This window comes from Lynx rufus, unplaced genomic scaffold (genome assembly GCF_022079265.1).
Source record: "Lynx rufus isolate CCGP_SWC_20201006 ecotype Redwood Valley unplaced genomic scaffold, mLynRuf1.p SCAF_1, whole genome shotgun sequence".
NCBI lineage: Eukaryota > Metazoa > Chordata > Mammalia > Carnivora > Felidae > Lynx > Lynx rufus.
This window is the reverse complement of record NW_025814823.1, coordinates 100,871,856-100,890,514: the sequence shown is the minus strand read 5'-3', so window position 1 is coordinate 100,890,514 and position 18,659 is coordinate 100,871,856. Positions and strand designations below refer to the sequence as shown.

Sequence of the window (18,659 nt, the reverse complement as noted above, 5' to 3'; positions counted from 1 at the left end):
ATCTGACTGCCACCTCAAGTTCACCACATCTCCTGCTGGAACATAATCTCCATGTGGGAAGGGCACGTGTCTGTACTGTTTCCTATTATAAACTCTTGTGCTTGGAAACGAGCCAGACCCCACGATTAAGTGTTTAATAAATATCTGTTCAATGAATTAACAAATTCTTTACCCCCATCCAAAAACTGTGTTGCTCCCTCTGTGTTGCCTTTTCTCTGAGATCACTCTGACACAACCACAGAGATCCTCTAGTCGGTAACTTAGGCATCTCTCTTTCACTCTGCACATCCAAGCTCTACTGATTCTACTCCCTACACAACTCAGGAAGCCATTATTTTGTTCATCCCCAGAATCTACTCTTTAGTATAAAATATTACTTCTCACAGCTAGGAATGCTGCAGATCCTCTTTGTCTCTTTTAAGATCCGAAGGTCTACAATCCTTTAGAAATGACAATGGAATTAACTGGAAATCTTGACCTATATATACTTTGCCCTCCCAAATTAGGAATCAGAGAGATCTTTCTAAAAGAAAAATCTAATTGTGCCACACTCTTGCTTGAATCTCTTCAGTTGCTCTCCATTATACTCAGGACGAACCCAAGTTCCTTCATGTGGCTGCTGGTAATACAGGGAGGCTACTGCCGAACAATTCAATCAGGTACCACGTCTTGCAGATCCCAGAAAGCACACTGTTTTCTGGATGTCTGGCCTTTACAAAAGCAAATCGCTTTGCCTGGAGCAAGCATTCTTCTCCTTTCTCCAAGAACCTCTCTCGCCCATCATTTTCCCCTATCTTTGTCTAGATTAGGTTCCTCCCTACATACAAAATGCAAAATACTTTACCTCTACTTTACAGAATACTGTACTTAACAAACCATAACTCATGTAACTACTTATATGAAACCTTCACTGGATGGTAACCTGTGTAAAGACAGGATGTTGTAATCTCATACTACACATGGTGAGGGCTTACTACTTCTCTGAAGGAGCAAAGGCTTACCTTTGTTGTTACTCTATATGCCATGTAAGCATTCATGCCATCACCTACAAGAAAAGTCAAACAATACTATTAAAAATAATAAGCTTAACACACACACAAAGGTAACTATGTGAAGTAATACGTTGACTGACTTGATTGTGGTATTATTGTATACATATATTAAATGTGTACATATATTAAATCAGCATCCTATATACCTTAAATATATATGATCATTTGTTAATTATAATTTAATAAAGCTGAAAAAAGTAAAATGAGTAAAAAAGTAAAATTTAGAGTAAAAAGCCCCAGAAGCTTAAAAATGAAAGTACCATTTTAATACTGTTAACATTGCACTTAAGAAAAACAGCATATTAACAACCAAGGTACTTATCAAAAAGAACGAAATTAAAGTGTACTAAATATTGACTCACCGACTTTCTCTGGATCTGATACACCAATTTCTATGTCAAAAACATCTCCATTTGCTTCTTCTTCAATCTAGAAAAGATAACTTTTTTAACTTTTTTGATGTTAAAGATTCCAATTTAGATGACTGTTTTAACACTAATAACTTTAATTTTCACGATCTTTTATTAGGGTCAGTGTCAAAACAATTTAAAAAGCCACTCAGTGTTCCATTTCTGAACAACAAAAGCTTTCATATTTCCTGACAATATTAAAAAAAACACACACACACATGTGCACACATTCACAACACACATGTACAGAAACTAGGAAAAGGATCATCTGGAGAAGTTATAGAAAGCCTGTGTTCTCACACCTCCGCAGATTTAGTCTTCTGGAAGAGTACTGTCAAAGTTTTCTTTGTTCTATATACAGAATCTTGAGATTCACATTATTAAACTAACACCTTAATGATTTTTAATACTAGCACTTTCTGAAGTTGTCTCTAGTCTTTAATGACCAGGAGGAAGTAGCCATTACTTTTGCCCGTAGCACACTACCTATCAGTAGAAATAATTACACTAGAATCTTCAGCACCATGATTTGTCTAATAACCCAGTAAACACACATTCTTCCTGAAGACAACGAAAGGACTATAAAGCAGTAAGTAGGAAAAATGGTAACCGCATGAGACTGCAGGGAAGCACTTTTTAATGCCGTTGTAAATAAGCAATCTAGGAGCAGCTCTGCAGGCAAGTCTGGTTATTCTCAAGAAAAAAGCACAGAAATTTGTTAAATCTTGCAAATATTTTAGAGTAATATTAATAGCCTAAAATTACCTAAAAGTTAGTTTTTCTAGCCATAACCCCTTTTTCCCCAAAGTTGTCTTCTTGTACAGATTTTTAAAAAACTAAACCTTATTTGAATTGTAAGGTCAAGTATATAAATCAGAAATCCTAAAAAAATAGCTCAGAAACTTCCACAAACACCACCCTTACACGCACGCCTGTAGGCCCTCTTGTGCTTCCTCTCCACTCACAACCCACTCTGCACCCTGCCAACATAACCACTAACATTTACTGCAGGATTCATCAAATAAAATTACTCAAAAGATCACTTTATTAAAGTTTTCAAAGCACTTTCAAACATTTTCTCATTTGACCAACAAAGAAACCCTGAGTCACACATTACCATCGTGAGATCACAAATGACAAAATCCTTAAGAAGGAAAGTACTGTGCCCAAGTCATTGGGTTACAAAGTGATGAGGATAAGATTAGAAGCCACATCAGTTGACTTCTTTAGTCCAATACGTTTTTCCCCAAATGTTGAAATGGCTTTGATTAGAGACGCCTCACAAGAGAGTGATGCTGGGCAGGGAACAAAAAGCTTACTATTTACATTTCAATCTAGAATAGAAACATTTTCCCATACCTCCTCCCTGGATCTATCAAAGATCACAGGAGCAGATATACTCTTTGATTCCATTCTGGGAGCAATGAGTGTAGTAGGGGTCACAGGTGTAACTGCAGGAGAAGGCTCTGAGGAGAGGATAGGTTCCCTTTCTGGACTATCCAGAGAAACTTCTTCTGTGGCTTCTAGATACAAATGAAACAAGTTACTTACTTAAGGACAGTGATAACAAACCCCTGCAGTCTACATTGCAGTTAATGAGTCATGAAAAATAGTTTTATACTACTCACAAATATCAAAATAATGGCATTTAAAAATGGTTGTTATAATTTAATGAATCATTCCTTAAATGTTTATCAAAACTTTAAAACCAATAGTGACTGTGTTGATTTCAGGAAGAATTAAAGTAGGTCAGCTTAATTATCTAAACTAGCGGTAAGAATAAAGCTAGAAGGAAAGCAATGATGTGGATAATTCCACATTCGTTTATGTTTGGGTTTATCATACATCTTATACTTGGGGTAACTTACCTTTCAAAATCTTTTATTCAAACTAACATTATGATTACTTTACAAACAAAAATTTCATGGTAACAGACTGGCCAGAAATATCCCAAATGGGATTAAAAATCCGTTATGGAAAATCCACAAAGTTAGTGATCTAAAGCAATTAACTGCTAAAGATTACTGGATATTAGTTGAATACACAAATATGACACAAAGCAAACAGCTGTTTAGGTTTTAATTTAAAATGCCCATTCACTTGAAAAAATCTAAAATTAAACATAATTAAAACCAAATCAAATCAATAAACTGTCTACAAACTAGGTAACACTGTGCTAAATGCAATGGATAAACACAAAGAAATGTAAAGTATCATACCTGCCCTCAGGGAGTTTATAATCTAGTTGGGAAAACACGACACAAGCATGTGGAATGTTAAAATAAAAGACAAATAATAGGCAAGAGAACAATAAAAAAGAATGTTACAAGAAAGACATTTAACTGGTATATGAACTACAGAACAAACACTACCATTTGAGATGAGACAACACGTTAGGGTGGGGAAAATCAGCAGCAGTTTATGAAACTGGTCTGGATGCACAGAGAAAAAATGGGCGAAGAAATCTAGGAAAATGAAACAATAGCATAAAGAAAAAGCAAAACCAGAAAAATGAAAATTACATTCAGTGGCCATAATGAAAACCACAGTTCGGTGGGATTATAGAGAATTGATAACAGGAGAAGAAGGCAGGGCTGTAAGGGGAACAGAATCAGACCAGCAGTTTCTAACCTGAGGTTCTTAGATTCCCAGAAGTTTGGGAAGGTAGAAACGGCAGTCAGTGATCTTGAAATACGGTAAATAATGTTAAGATTTACATTTAAATGTGAACAGGGTAAACAGGTCAACATTTTATCAATCTATTCTTACTGGTTTTCTCATGTTGATGAGACCCTCACTGACTCAGCTCTCTTGATATTTTTAAATTAAAAATAAAAAGAATAACCAAAATCATACTAACCAGAGGAAGGAAGATAGACTCTAGATGTAAAATACACAGACAATAAATGACCCTGATAGAACGACTAAAAGCTTACACGCGGCTTCAGGCTGTTAACACTGCTAGTATTTATTCATTTTCTAAGAAATGAAACCAATGAGCAATAAAAGAAAGTAAGAAAGCAGTGTAGCATAGGTAGGCGGTGTGAGATCCATAATCTACAGACAAGCCAAACAGCAAGCAGCAAACAAAAGAGATAAATAAAAAGAAATCTAAAATTCTCTGAAAGAGGTACTGCTACACGCAACAAATCCAGAGACAAAAAAAGGGAAAGGCATATAAACTTTATTGATGTATCAGGACAGATATAGTAACTTTAATTTTTCAATCACAGTTTACTTCACTGATACCAGATTCTGTGTTCTTTGCAAGGACTCTGAGTAGCTGTTTCATAAATAGTAGGTAACCTCAAAATAAGAAAAGCTAACTATGATCTACTTAAGTAGCTGATACGGAGAAGGAAAATGGATACAGAAAGAAAGAGATTAGACTTAGCACATTAACTACCATATAGTCAGTCTGCTTTAGTCTTCTCATGACTTTACTACAACAAATTCACATAACTTAATTTAAACCAGAACTTAATTTAAACCTGTGGAGATGCCCCACAGGTTTTAAGCATAAAGATTAACTTCTCCTTGGAAGAGATACTTTGAGGACAAATATAGATTGATTATGTCAATGTCAGAGAAGTAATTTCATTCGTATCACAGATACTAGAGAATTTTTCAAACAAAGGAGTACTCATTAAACTTACAATTGGTGTCATAAATGAAATAAGCTAACGACCCTGGCAAAAACAAGATTTAAAAGTATAGCACAATTTCAACACAGGTAATTTGCTCACCCTCATTTATTCCTCTACGACAATGTCTTGAAGTATGTGCAGTGAAGCTTAGTCTGAAGGATGTAACAAATGGTGGAGGGGCTTATAGTCAACCACATTTGGTGAATGCTCTCCAAGTAAACTATCAACAGTAACATGTCATACTTACAACCTTTTTCTGGTACCACCCCTGACATAATAGTACCTGAACTGCTCCCCAAAACATCTTAGCAGAGTACCTATAGTATCTAATCTTTTCATGGTTTTAAAATCAAAATGGCTAGATCACTAGAGCAATATTTATATTCTCTCCCTGATGTAGGGGAAATAAACTAAGTACATGTTCTTTTAGTAATGAACAATAGTTTTCATCACCCTGATAACACAGGCTCCTCTCTGTTATGGTTCCAAGAACCACACCTGCTTAAAGGCATTAAGACGGAAGTGTATAGATAGTATTAATCCTTTCACATAAAAAAGATCAGATTAGGAGTGTCTGGATGGCTCAGTAGGTTAAGCACCAGACTCTTGATTCCGGCTCCGGTCATTATCTCAGGGTTTGAGAGATGGAGCCCCACAATGGGCTCTGCGCTGACAGTGTGGAGACTGCTTGGGATTCTCTCCCTCCCTCTCTCTCTCTCTGCCTCTCCCCTCCTCGAGCTGTCTTTCTCTCTCTCAAAATAAATAAATAAACTTTAAAAAAAAAAAGATCAGATTATTAGAACATCTAATGATGTCATTTTGAAATACAGCTGAGTTTAAGACAAAAGATTAAGTATAAAAAGTATTTTTGTTCGGGGGCACCTGGGTGGTTCAGATGGTTAAGCGTCCAACTTCAGCTCAGATCATGATCTCACGGTTTGAGTTCGAGCCCCCGTCAGGCTCTGTGTAGACAGCTCAGAGCCTGGAGCCTGCTTTGGATTCTATGTCTCCCTCTCTCTCTCTCTGCCCCTCCCTTGCTCACACACTGTCTCTAAAAAAAAAATAAACATTTTTAAACATTTAAAAAAAACATTTAAAAAATTCTTAACAAAGTGTTTATGTTCTGACAGAGAGAGAGAGAGAGAGAGAGAGAGAGACAGTCAGGGAGGGGCAGCGATACAGGGAGACAGGCTCTGTGTTGTCAGAGCAGAGGCGGAAACAGGGCTCAAACCCATGAACTGTGAGATCATGATCTGAGCCAAAGTTGAACATTCAACTGACTGAGCCCCCCAGACGCCTCTCTCTCTTTTTTTAAAACAAACACTAACAATGACCATCACTGAATCACAATATTTAGTATGGATTGCTAGGTAGAGCAGAACACAAAAAAGATTTTTCTAATTAAGCTAAGTGGGCAAATATCAACGTATACTCCTCATCTGGAAACTGATCAGTTGTGGATACTGGTTAAAAAAAAAAAGAAACAAAAAACCCTCACATAGTTCTGGCGTTAGAACTTTCAGCGTATTCTTTACGTATGAGTTTTGAGACTTCAAGGTGAAAGGGTCCTTTATAAAACAGATAATCCAAAACTTCCATGTAAAACCCTCTACTGGGGGAATACACACTTTATTTTTTTATTTTTAAAAAATATTTGTGGTGCGCCAGGTTTTTTTTTTAATCTTTATTAAATGTTTTTTAATGTTTCTCTATTTTTAAGACAGAGAGAGAGAGACAGAGTGTGAGCAGGGGAGGGGCAGAGAGAGGGAGGGAGACATAGAACTCTAAGCAGGTTCCAGGCTCTGAGCTGTCAGCACAGAGCCTGACACAGGGCTTGAACTTACGGACCTCAAGATCATGACCTGAGGCAGAGGTGGGAAGCTTAACCGACTGAGCCACCCAGGCGCCCTAGGAATACATACTTTAAATTAGTACCCACTTAGAAGAGAAAGGACTCATGTCTTTTATTTTAAAACATAAATGCCGGGGCGCCTGGGTGGCGCAGTCGGTTAAGCGTCCGACTTCAGCCAGGTCACGATCTCGCGCTCCGTGAGTTTGAGCCCCGCGTCGGGCTCTGGGCTGATGGCTCAGAGCCTGGAGCCTGTTTCCGATTCTGTGTCTCCCTCTCTCTCTGCCCCTCCCCCGTTCATGCTCTGTCTCTCTCTGTCCCAAAAATAAATAAACCTTGGAAAAAAAAAAAAATTAAAAAAAAAAAAAAACATAAATGCCATGAAAAAACTTTAAAGGATGCCTGGGAAAAAGTCTGTAAAAGAAAACAAAAAGAAATATTATGACTTTGGTTAACTGTCATTTTGCTATAAGTTGTTAGGTAGCTACTAAATAAGTGAATAAATAAATGGGAAATATTATTGGTATTTGGTATGGTATTTTAAATTTTCTGACATGTTAAAATACACGAATTCATCTGTAGTAAAAATTTTTCATAAAACTAATCAAGAAGGAATGTATATGGACCTCTGAGATGGAGAAGTGGTTTTTTTTTTATGTTTATTATTATTTTTTTGATAGAGAGAGAGAGAGAACACGCATGCGCTTGCAAGGAGGGGAGGGTCAGAGAGAGGGAGACACAAAGCAGGCTCCAGTTGGCTCAAACTCACAAACCACGAGATCACAGCCTGAGCTGAATGTGGACAGTTAACCAACTGAGCCATCCAGGTGTCCCAAGACGTAAAATTTTATCTTCAAAGACATTGATGTAAAAAATACAGAATGGCTCAAATATGCAACTACTGTTAAAGCTGAGGACATGTTGTTAAATTTTAACTCAATGAAAACCAGTTCAGGTAAATCAAGCCGTTAAACAAAGATCTACTACTTTAATTTTTTTGTCATTAATCTTAAACAGATTCTGCCTTTTAATATCCAAGCATTAACTTTTGCCTAAGTTTTAATGTTAAAGCAGGTAACTGTTTTGAAGAGAATCCAATTTTTTAAGATTTTATTTTTAAGTCATTTCTACACCCAACCCCAAGATAAAGAGTCATAAGGCTCCAACTGAGCCAGCCAGGTGCCCCAAGAATCCAATTATTTTAAAGGCAGGACCACACCAAATCCTGCCCCCGTATCAAAAATACCACAACCAACAATTTACTCATCCACAAGTGAATCAAAACAGAACTATGGTAAATACTCAAGTATTTTATTGAAACAAACATATTTGAAATAATTTTAAAATCGAGTTTAATTTTGCTTGTGTTAACCTGTAAGTAATAAAGACGACAATTACCGCTATTTGTCAAAGTATGAATGCCACAATCATTAGTTTTTTGAGTCAAAACATAAAATTATAATATGTGATTTACTTTCAAATGCTTCAAACAAGAAAGGATCACATGTTTGCTTCTCTCAACAGTCTGTATTTTTCACAAAGTGATCTAACTGGAACTAACTGGAAATTTCCTCTTTCCAAGGTGTTAACAAGAAGAGCTACCACTAACCTTACACGAAATCTCAGTTTTGCGTTACAGAGTATCATGTAACAGGATATATGCTACAATTGACTGTTACTAAAAAAATAAAAATATTTATAACTACCTGCAAAAAGATCTTCCCTGTCATCATCTAGGACAACCTCTGCAGGCTTCCGACCATTGGAGTTTGTACTAACATCTTCTGCAGGAAGACTAGCTGGTTCTGGAGATGATGGACTTGACTGTTAAAAAAATAACAATAGATAATGAATTAGCATGTTTAGCTGTTATAATTATGACTCTATACATTATAGAAATAGAACATTCTCTTGATAAAAAGTGAAGAACAAGAACAGCTATTTATCCTACCTCCTCTGAGAGTAAGAATGAACCAAAAACACATTTTTATTCATTTTCCTTAACAAAAACTCATTTAAGATTTTTTAAAAAATCTTTTCTGATCATCCTTTTAGAGATACTAATTTATCATGTTGACTTATAATTAACAAAAAATACTTTACAGTCACATATAATATTATATAAGAGCAAAAAATCAGATCTTGAAAACATGTTGCATGAATAAAAAGTTCAAAGCATTCCTTTAACGCAAGAGAAAGGTTTAGTATTAGTTGAATTAAGAGTAAAATTATTCTAAAATTCTATGGTTTCAAACGAAAAATAAGCTCTCTTCCCAAACATTTACATCTCAAATGAGCATAGGGACTGTTTTTGAACTTCTTAACCTTAAAGTACAAGGACCACCAAAATAGAATCTAGACTGTGAAGGTTTTAGCTTTATTGTAGCTTTTTCCTAACAGTTAAAACCAATACTCCTTTTTAAAATCATCACATAAAAAGTGTGTATGTCAAAAGTGCACTAGATATTTTCACAAACCGAACACACTTGTGTAACCAGCACAGGATCAAGAAAGAGAACCCCAGAAGCTCTACTTCCATTCTTTACTCTCCACCCCCCCAAGCTTCAACCAGCATGGATTAGTTTCCACTGTTGCTGTTTTTTTTTTTTTTTTTTAATTTTTTTTTCAACGTTTATTTATTTTTGGGACAGAGAGAGACAGAGCATGAACGGGGGAGGGGCAGAGAGAGAGGGAGACACAGAATCGGAAACAGGCTCCAGGCTCTGAGCCATCAGCCCAGAGCCTGACGCGGGGCTCGAACTCACGGACCGCGAGATCGTGACCTGGCTGAAGTCGGACGCTTAACCGACTGCGCCACCCAGGCGCCCCACCACTGTTGCTGTTCTTCATAAAACTGGAACCATAGAGAATATATTCTTTAGTGTTTTGTTTTCTTTTAATGTTATGTATTCAAGATACTTCCATAGTAACAGATTACTCATTCTTGCTGCTGCAAAATATTCCATTGTGTAAATATACCTCAATTGATCCATTCTATTACCGATGGGACATGTGGATAGTCTTCACTTTCGTACTACCATCAATAATCCTGTATAAACCTCCAGTGTATGTATGTTTTAACAAACACGGGATCGAATTTCTGCTTTGTATGTATGAGTAGAATAGTTAGACCACATGGTAGGTGAATGTCCTGATTTAGAAGATATCATTAAACAATCTTCCAAAGTGGTTACACAATTTACACTCCCACCAGCAGCACATGAAAATATCAATTGGTCCACATCCTTTTCAACATTTTCATATATTCCATCATTTTCCATGTTAACTATTATGGCAACATAAAGAGTATCTTATTGTGGTTTGAATTTGCATTTTCCTGAGGAATAATGACATTCAGCAATTTTTCACATGTTAAATGGCCATTTGAATATCCTCTTTTGTGAAGTCTCCAAGTATTTTGCCCATTTTGCTGTTTTTCTTAGTGACTTGTAGTTTTTAAAAAATGTTTATTTTTTTATTTTGAGACAAAGAGCAAGCAGGAGGGATACAGAGAGAGAGAGAGAGAGAGAGAGAGAGAGAGAGAGAGAGAGAGAGAATCCCAAGGAGGCTACACCCTGTCAGCAGAGCCTGATGTGGGCCTTGATCCCTCGAAAGGGTGAGATCATGACCTGAGGCAAAATCAAGAGTTGGACACTCAGTCACATGAACCACTCAGGTGCCCCTCTCATTAGATTTTTAAGTAAACTATCCCCTATGGCATAAGGACATTTCTTTACAGCTTTCAAAATCAGTTTCAATTATTTACTGAATTTAAAGGGGAGGCTCTCTTTTCCCTCAGGAACTCATTCTTATAGCCTCAAACTCTCACATAGGTGGGCCTCCATTTACCTTACCAATTTTACTTGAAGGAATTTAAAAACAACTAAGCTTATACATTTTTCTTGTGGAAGATGTTCCTGGCAATCTCAACCTCATCTCTAGCTAAGTCTGATTAGGTTAATGGCCTATATGCTCCTACAGAATATCTACTTCTCCTATCATAATTTCTCTTACCACATTATAATTATTAACTGTTTATAGATTATGACTATCTTCTTTTGTTTACTACTTTTTCACTCAATTCCTGGCTGTGCTCAATGACTGTTAACTGAGTTCTTTGTTGTTGTTGTTGTTAAATGAATTCTAAGAAAACAATTATAAATATGCCTCAGAAGTGGCCACAAGTTTGTCAATGAGATTACCTACAATACTGAACATTTTGAAATAGCTTAAATCACACCTACATAAAAATGTAGCAGAGTAGTTCCAACAACCATTCATGATAAAAACTCACAACAAACTAAAACCACAGGGAACTTATTCACGTTGAGAAAGAACAGCTACAAAAAACATACATCAAAATATTTTGAAGTAAGATCCACACCCATCGTGGGGCTTGAACTCAAAATCCCAAGAACAAGAGTCACATGCTCTACTCACTGAGCCAGCCAGGCAGCCCCTACATCAAACTTAATGGTGGGAAACTAAAAGCTTTCCCACAAAGATCAGTAATAAGACAAGGATGTCACCTTTTACCACTGCTTTTCAACACTGTACTTTAAGTCCCTGCTAACGCAATAAAACAAGAAAAGGAAATGAAAGGTATACAAATTGATAAGGAAAAAATAAAATTGTCTTTGTTCACAGATGACATAAACATCTAACTAGGAAATCCAAAAGACAAAACTTTCCAGAACTAATAAGCAATTAAAGCAAACTTGCAGCATATAAGGTTAGTACAAAAAATTTAATCACTTTCCTAAATAGCGTCAATGAACAAACTGAATTTGAAGTTAAGAACAATACTACTGAGGGGTGCCTGGGTGGCTCAGTCGGTTAAGCGTCTTTTGATTTCGGCTCAGGTCATGATCTCACGGTTCTCACGAGTTTAAGCCCCATGTCAGGCTCTGCGCTGATAGTACAGAGCCCACTTAGGATTCTCTCTCCTCTCTCTGCTCCTACTGGGCTCATATGCTCTCTTTCTCTCTCAAAATAAATAAGTAAAACATAAAAAAAAGAGAAGAAAAGAGAAGAAAAGAAAAGAAAAGGAGGGGAGGGGAGGGGAGGGGAGGGGAGGGGAGGGGAGGGGAGGGAAGGGAAAGAACAATACTACTAAGCCTGGGTGGCTCAGTGAGTTAAGTGTCTGACTCTTGGTTTCAGCTCAGGTCATGATCTCATGGTATGTGAGATCAAGCCCCACACTGAATTCTGCCCTGATGGTACACAGCCCACTTGGGATTCTCTCTCTCCCCCCTCCTCCACTCACACACATACTTTCTCTCAAAATAAATATTAAAAAAATAAAATAAAAACAATACTATTTACATTAGCACCCACCCAAAACTTATGTATAAATCTAATAAAATATGTACAAGACCTATATGAGGAAAACTCCAAAACTATGATGAATGAAATCAAAGAAGAGTTATATAAATGGAGACATTCCATATTCATGAATAGGAACACTAAATAATTTCAAGATGTCAGTTCTTCCCAACTTGACATATAAATCTGATGCAATCCCAGTCAAATTTCCAGCAGGTTACTTTGTGGATTATCAGTAAAATGACACTAAAGTTTATATAGAGAGACAAAAGACCCAGAATAGCTAAAAAAATACTGAAGAAGAACAAAATTGGAGGACTGAAGCTACCTGACTTTGAGCTTATTATACTCAACACAATGAGATATTGATGAAAGAAGAGATGAATGAAACAGAAAAGTCCCCAAATAGATCCACATATATACAGCCAACTGATCTTTGACAAAGGAACAAAGGTAATGCAAGAGAGAAAAAAAATAGTTTCTTCAACATATAGTGTTGGCATAACTAAACATTCATATGTAAAAATACGAATCTACACACAGGCCTTACACCCTACACAAAAGTCAACTCAAAATGAGTCATATACCTAATTGTAAAGCACAAAAGTATAAAATTCCTAGAAGGTAACAGGAGAAAATCTAGGCGATCTTGGATTTGGCAGTGAGTTTTTAGATACAATAACAAAAGGCATAAGCCTTTAAAGGCATATGCCATTAAAGAAAGAATTGATAAGACAGGCGGCTCAGTTGGTTGAGTGATCTCAACTCAGGCTTTGACCTCAGAGTCCTGAGTTCAAGCCCTGCATTAGGCTCTGCACTGGGCATAAAGCCTATATAAATAAATACATACATAGATAAAATTTACAAAAGAAAGAATGGATAAGACAAACTTCATTAAAATTAAAACTTCCTTTAGGGCAACTGGGTGGCTCAGTCAGTTAAGCATCTGACACTTCATTTCCACTGAGAGGTCATGATCTCACTGTCCCGTGAGATTGAGCGCCCCCCCCCCCCCCCCCCCCGACGTCAGGCTCTGTCCTAACAGCACAAAGCCTGCTTGGGATTCTGTCTCCCCTCCCCTGCTCATGCTCTCTCTCTCTCAAAATAAATAAACTTAAAAAAATTAAACTAGGGGCACCTGGGTGGCTCAGTCGGTTAAGCAACCAACTTTGGCTCAGGTCACGACCTCACGGTTCATGAGTTCATGAGGCTCTGTTCAAGTTCATGAGTTCAAGTCAGGCTCTGTGCTGAAAGCTAGGAGCCTGGAGCCTGATTTGGATTCTGTGTCTCCCTCTCTCTCTGTCCTTCCCCTGTTCATGTGCGCCCATGCTCTGTCTCTCTCACTCTCTCTCTCTCCAAAAATAAACACTAAAAAATCTTAAATTAAAACTTCCTTTGCAAGACACTGTCAAGAGGATAAAAAACAAGCCACAGACTGGGAGAAATATTTGCAAGACATACCTGATAAAGTACTGCTATCCAAAATACACAAAGGAGTATGAAAACTTAACAAAAAGACAATGGTCAACCCAATTTAAAAGTGGGACAAAACCGTAACAGACACCTTACCAAATATGCATCTAACAAACAGGCATATGAAAAGATGTCCCAAATCACATATCATCAGGAAAATGCAAATTAAAACAACAATGAGATACCACTATGCCTCATGCTGGTATATGTAAACACTTATTAGAGTGGTCAAAAATCTGTAACTCTGACAACACCAAATACTGGCAATGGTGTGGAGCAACAGGAACTCTCACGCTCACTGCTGGTGGGACTGTAAAATGGTCCAGCCACTTTGGAAGACAGTTTGGCAGTTTCTCACAAAACTAAACATATTCTTATCATAAGGTCCAGCAATTGCTTTCTTTAGTATTTATCCAGAGGACCTGGAAACTTATGTCCACAAAAAACACAGCACATGATGTTTAGAGTAGCTTTTATTCATAACTGTCAAAATTTGGAAGCAATCAAGATGTCCTTCAGGAGGTTAAAGGGTTAAGTAAACTGGTGCTTCCTTCCAGTCAATGGAATGTTATTCAGCACTAAAAGGAAATGAGCTATCTAGCCATGAAAAGACACAGAGAAAACTTAAATGCATATTACTAAGTGAAAGAATCCAGTCTAAAAAGATTATATATCCTATCATCCCAACTATGGAATACTCTGGAAAATGCAAAACTATAAAGACAGGAGGTTAGGAGGGAAGGAAGGATGAAGAGGCAGAGTACACAGGATTTGTGGACAGTTAAACTACACGACACTATTAGGGTGGATACATATCGTGTCATTACACACTTGTCTAAACCCACAACATGTAAAACACCATCAACTATAAACTTCAGGTGATTACCATGCCACAATGCAGACTCCGCTATTCTAACAAACGTACCATACCACACCACTGTGGATGGGGATGCAGACAATGAGGGATAATGCATGTGTAGGGGCAGTATATGGGGAACCTCTGTACCTTCCACTCCATTTTGTTGTGATCTTAAAACTGTTGTAGCAAATAAAGTCTATTTAAAAAAATGAAGCACACTGGCACTAAAGATGTTTATAGTATGCCAATATATGAGAATAGTAGGCACCTATACACGATTCAGCTTCCAGACAATATTCATTAAAACTAAGATATTCTTGTATTGAGCAAGATATGAGCACTAAGGTCCTATATATAACTTGTACACTAAACTGGAGCTGTCACTCACTAAAGGCTGAGTGAGGACTTATTTTTGCCCCTGCCTCTCCATGCGATGAACAGGAGTATGGAGACAGCGGCCAGTGAATGAGGACCTGATGGAACGTTGATGATTTCTTTGCCGGGAGCACATGTTCTGGGTGATCAGAACTAGTTCTCCAAGATACGCAATTGTAGAGACCTCAAAATTTTTCATAAATGTTTATTTTTTCTCCCTACATCATCACCTAGTAGCGTGCTGAACATTTCTATAATAAGTTCCAAGGCTGTTGCTAGTATCTCTTCAATTAAAAAGTAGTGTTTAAGATCCCAAGTAACATTAAAGAAGCCCCCTAGACCCCTTTCTCTCCCACTGATTAACACTAAAATCTCTGGATAGAGTACAATGCACAAAGACTTAAAGTAACTAATGTCAGGTAGACTGGGGAAAGAGACAAAAATGTGAGGGTGAATTTTATGGGTTTTCCCCCCGTTCTTTTCTCTTTTAACTTTTCCTGAGAATGGCTCCAACTGCAGAACCATACTAGCAGTGTGAACAGCAATGATGCCAAGAAAACTCTTTTATTTTCTGACTGTAACACCAGGGCCCCTGCTATCAAGAGAATGTAGGTGCAAAATTTTTTTCCTTTTCTTCGGATCCCTACCCCGTTGTCTCTCTTGGCCCTGACCTGAGGCCAGACCCAGTTGCTTAAGTGCATGAAAGCAGCAGTGCTGAGAGCACTGGCATCTGAAACCCCAAGAAAAAAGTTTACTTGTGTAACCAGCTGAACTGGGAAAAGGGGACCCAGAAATCTTCATCAGTATTTTCTCTCTTTTCTTTCACTGCTTTTCTGCAAGGGTGGCCCAAGTTGAGCAAAAGAGTGTGACAATGCAGGCAGCTACAATTCTAATAGATGGCAATGTTTCTGGGAAACAGCCTTGGAAAAAAAAAGGTAATCTGTGTCTTTTCCAAAGACTAGATTTGTTTACTGTCTGGTATAATACAATGTCCCCTCTAGAGCAAAGAACAGGCACACTTACTGCCTATTATAAACGATTTGGGTTCTCTAATCTCAAGTTCTTCAGCTGTGACACAGATCAAAGGCAGGTACAGTATCAACCTCCACTCCCCCCACAACCCCCCCCTACACCCCATCACGCCACCCTGTCAAAAAAAAGGCAAGGGAAATTGTCACAAACATGATACTCATGCTGTCTGCTATGCTTGGAGTAAAAGTGCTTAATCAAGGGGTGGCGCCTGGGTGGCTCAGTCGGATTGAGCCTCTGACTTGCTTCTGACTTTGGCTCAGGTCATGATTTTGCAGTTCACAGGTTCCAGCCAGGAATCAGGCTCTGCTGACAGCTCAGAGCCTGGAGCCTGCTTTGGATTCTGTCTCTCCCTCTCTCTCTGTTCCTCCCCTGCTCACACTCTGTCCCATTCTCTCTCTCTCTCAAAAATAAATTTTAAAAACACTAAAAAAAAAAAGGTACTTCATCAAGTCTTCTTCCAGCAACCATAAAACAAGTTAATGTGTTAGCTTACAAGGATGATAAAATTTCAGACTTTATACAGTTCTTGACAGGAAAAAAATCAGTAAACATGAAGACAGATCATTAGAAAATAACCAATCTGAATAAAAGACAAGAGAAAAAATGGGGAAAGAAAGAAAGCAGAACCTCAGGGACCTGTGAAACAATATTAAAAAGTCAAACATTCATGTCACTGAAATCCCAAAAAGAAGCGCACAAAAATATTTCAAGAAATGATGGCTGAAAGCTTCACAAATTTGTTCAAAGACATAAATTTACAGATTTGAGAACAAGCTAACTCTAAGAGGACAGCTTCAGAGAAAACCATACCCAGCCACATCATAAAAAGTGGCTGAAAACCAAAGATTAAAAATAAAAAAACTTGAAGGGTGCCTGGGTAGCTCAGCTGGTTAGGTTAGGTGTCCAACTCTTGATCTGAGCTCAGGTCTTCATTTCAGGTCATGAGTTCAAGCCCCGCACTGGGCTCTGTGCTGAGTGTAAAGTCTACTTAAAACAAACAAACAAAAAAACAACAACTTGAAGCAGCTAAAGAAAAAATTTCCATTTAGGGATACAATTACAAAGACTTCATATTTCTCATCAAAAAAACCATGACAGTGGCACAGTGTCTTCACAGCGCTGGGGGGGGGGGGGGGGAACAGGGGTGCCTGGGTGGCTCAGTTGGTGAAGTGTCTCCGACTTCAGCTCAGGTCATGATCTCTGGGTTTGTGAGTTCGAGCCCCGCATTGAGCTCTGTGCTGACAGCTCAGAGCCTGGAACCTGCTTCGGATCCTAGGTCTCCCCATCTCTCGGCCCCTCCCATGCTCATGCTCTGCTTCTGTCTCTCAATAATAAATAAACATTAAAAAAAAATTAAAAAAAAAAAGAATTGTAAACATAATTCCATATCCAGCAAAAATATTCTTCAGGAACAAAGTTGGAATAAAGATACTGTCAAATGAAAGAAAACTATAGGGATCTACCATCACCAGGCCAGTTCTTAAAAAAGAAATAAATAAATCTAAAAAATGGGGAGGGCCTTAAAGACAATCTTCAGCCCGAAGATACCAGATATGAATAACAAAGACTTGGAACTTCAAGAATACAGTAAGAATTACAGAAGTAGTAACTAACTAGAGAAATATAATAGACCATTTTCCTTCTCTTAAGTTATTTAAAATGTGTATGACTATGAAAGCAAAACTTAAAACATTGGTAAGGTTTTTAATGTATAGAGACATAATACATGTGAAAATTAATATAAAGGGAGGTAAATGGTCATAAGAATCTGCATTTTATTTTTATAAGTATAACATTAACTCTAATTGGACTATAAATCATTAGGTATGTATTTTGTAATCCCTACAGCAACTACCTTCTTTATAAATATATGTAGATACACATATATGTATATATGTATTCTATATACATATGTATATAAGTATATTTATATACTTAGAGGAAGGGGAGATAAAGCAAAAAATCCAGTAGATAAATTAAAATTAAATACTTACAAGCATTAAGATAATACAAAAGAAAGGAGAAAGGGAGAAACATAGGTAGAAACAGAGGGAAAAACAGAAAACAAACAGACCTAATCCAATCACACCAATAATTACATTAAATACACCAATTACAGGACAGAGATAGCTAGACTGGATATAAAAATAGCAATACACAACAATATACTCCCTACAAAAAAAAGTAACTTAAAGACAATAGGTAAGTTAACAGTAAAAGAATGGAAAAAATATATCATGCAAACAATCAAAACAGAGACAGAGTGCCACATTAACATCAGATGAAGTAAACTTTGAATAAGAAGTATTATCAGCAATCGATTCTCAGCCTTTTGGCTAAGATCAAGTGTAGTATTATCAGCAATAAAGTATTATCAGCAATAAAGAGGGGATGATACAATAAAATGATCATCAATTTACCAAAAAGTCATAATACTAAATGTCTATGTGTCTAACAATAAAGCTTCAATATGAAGAAAAAACTGAACTGAAACTATAAATTAAAAATTTTAAGTCTACAATTATATTGGGAGACTACAGCACTCTTCTCTCAGCAATGGATAGAACAGGTATGTAATAAGGCAACATAGAGGAGAGCTGGAAAATACTTTAGCCAACTTGACTTAACATTTAAAGA

At 37.2% G+C, this 18,659-nt stretch overlaps 1 protein-coding gene across 1 annotated transcript in view; it reads right to left on the bottom strand.

Annotated features, from left to right (window-relative positions):
• The window catches only part of SNX2 (sorting nexin 2), a 57,235-nt gene that overhangs the window by 28,055 nt on the left and 10,521 nt on the right, over positions 1-18,659 (bottom strand). The window contains exons 2-5 of the mRNA XM_047083824.1: positions 8,665-8,782; positions 2,822-2,985; positions 1,415-1,481; positions 1,002-1,045 (exon numbers count right to left, since the gene is read on the bottom strand). Coding sequence (XP_046939780.1) covers positions 1,002-1,045; positions 1,415-1,481; positions 2,822-2,985; positions 8,665-8,782 — 393 coding nt within the window. The remainder of the gene's footprint in view (positions 1-1,001; positions 1,046-1,414; positions 1,482-2,821; positions 2,986-8,664; positions 8,783-18,659) is intronic.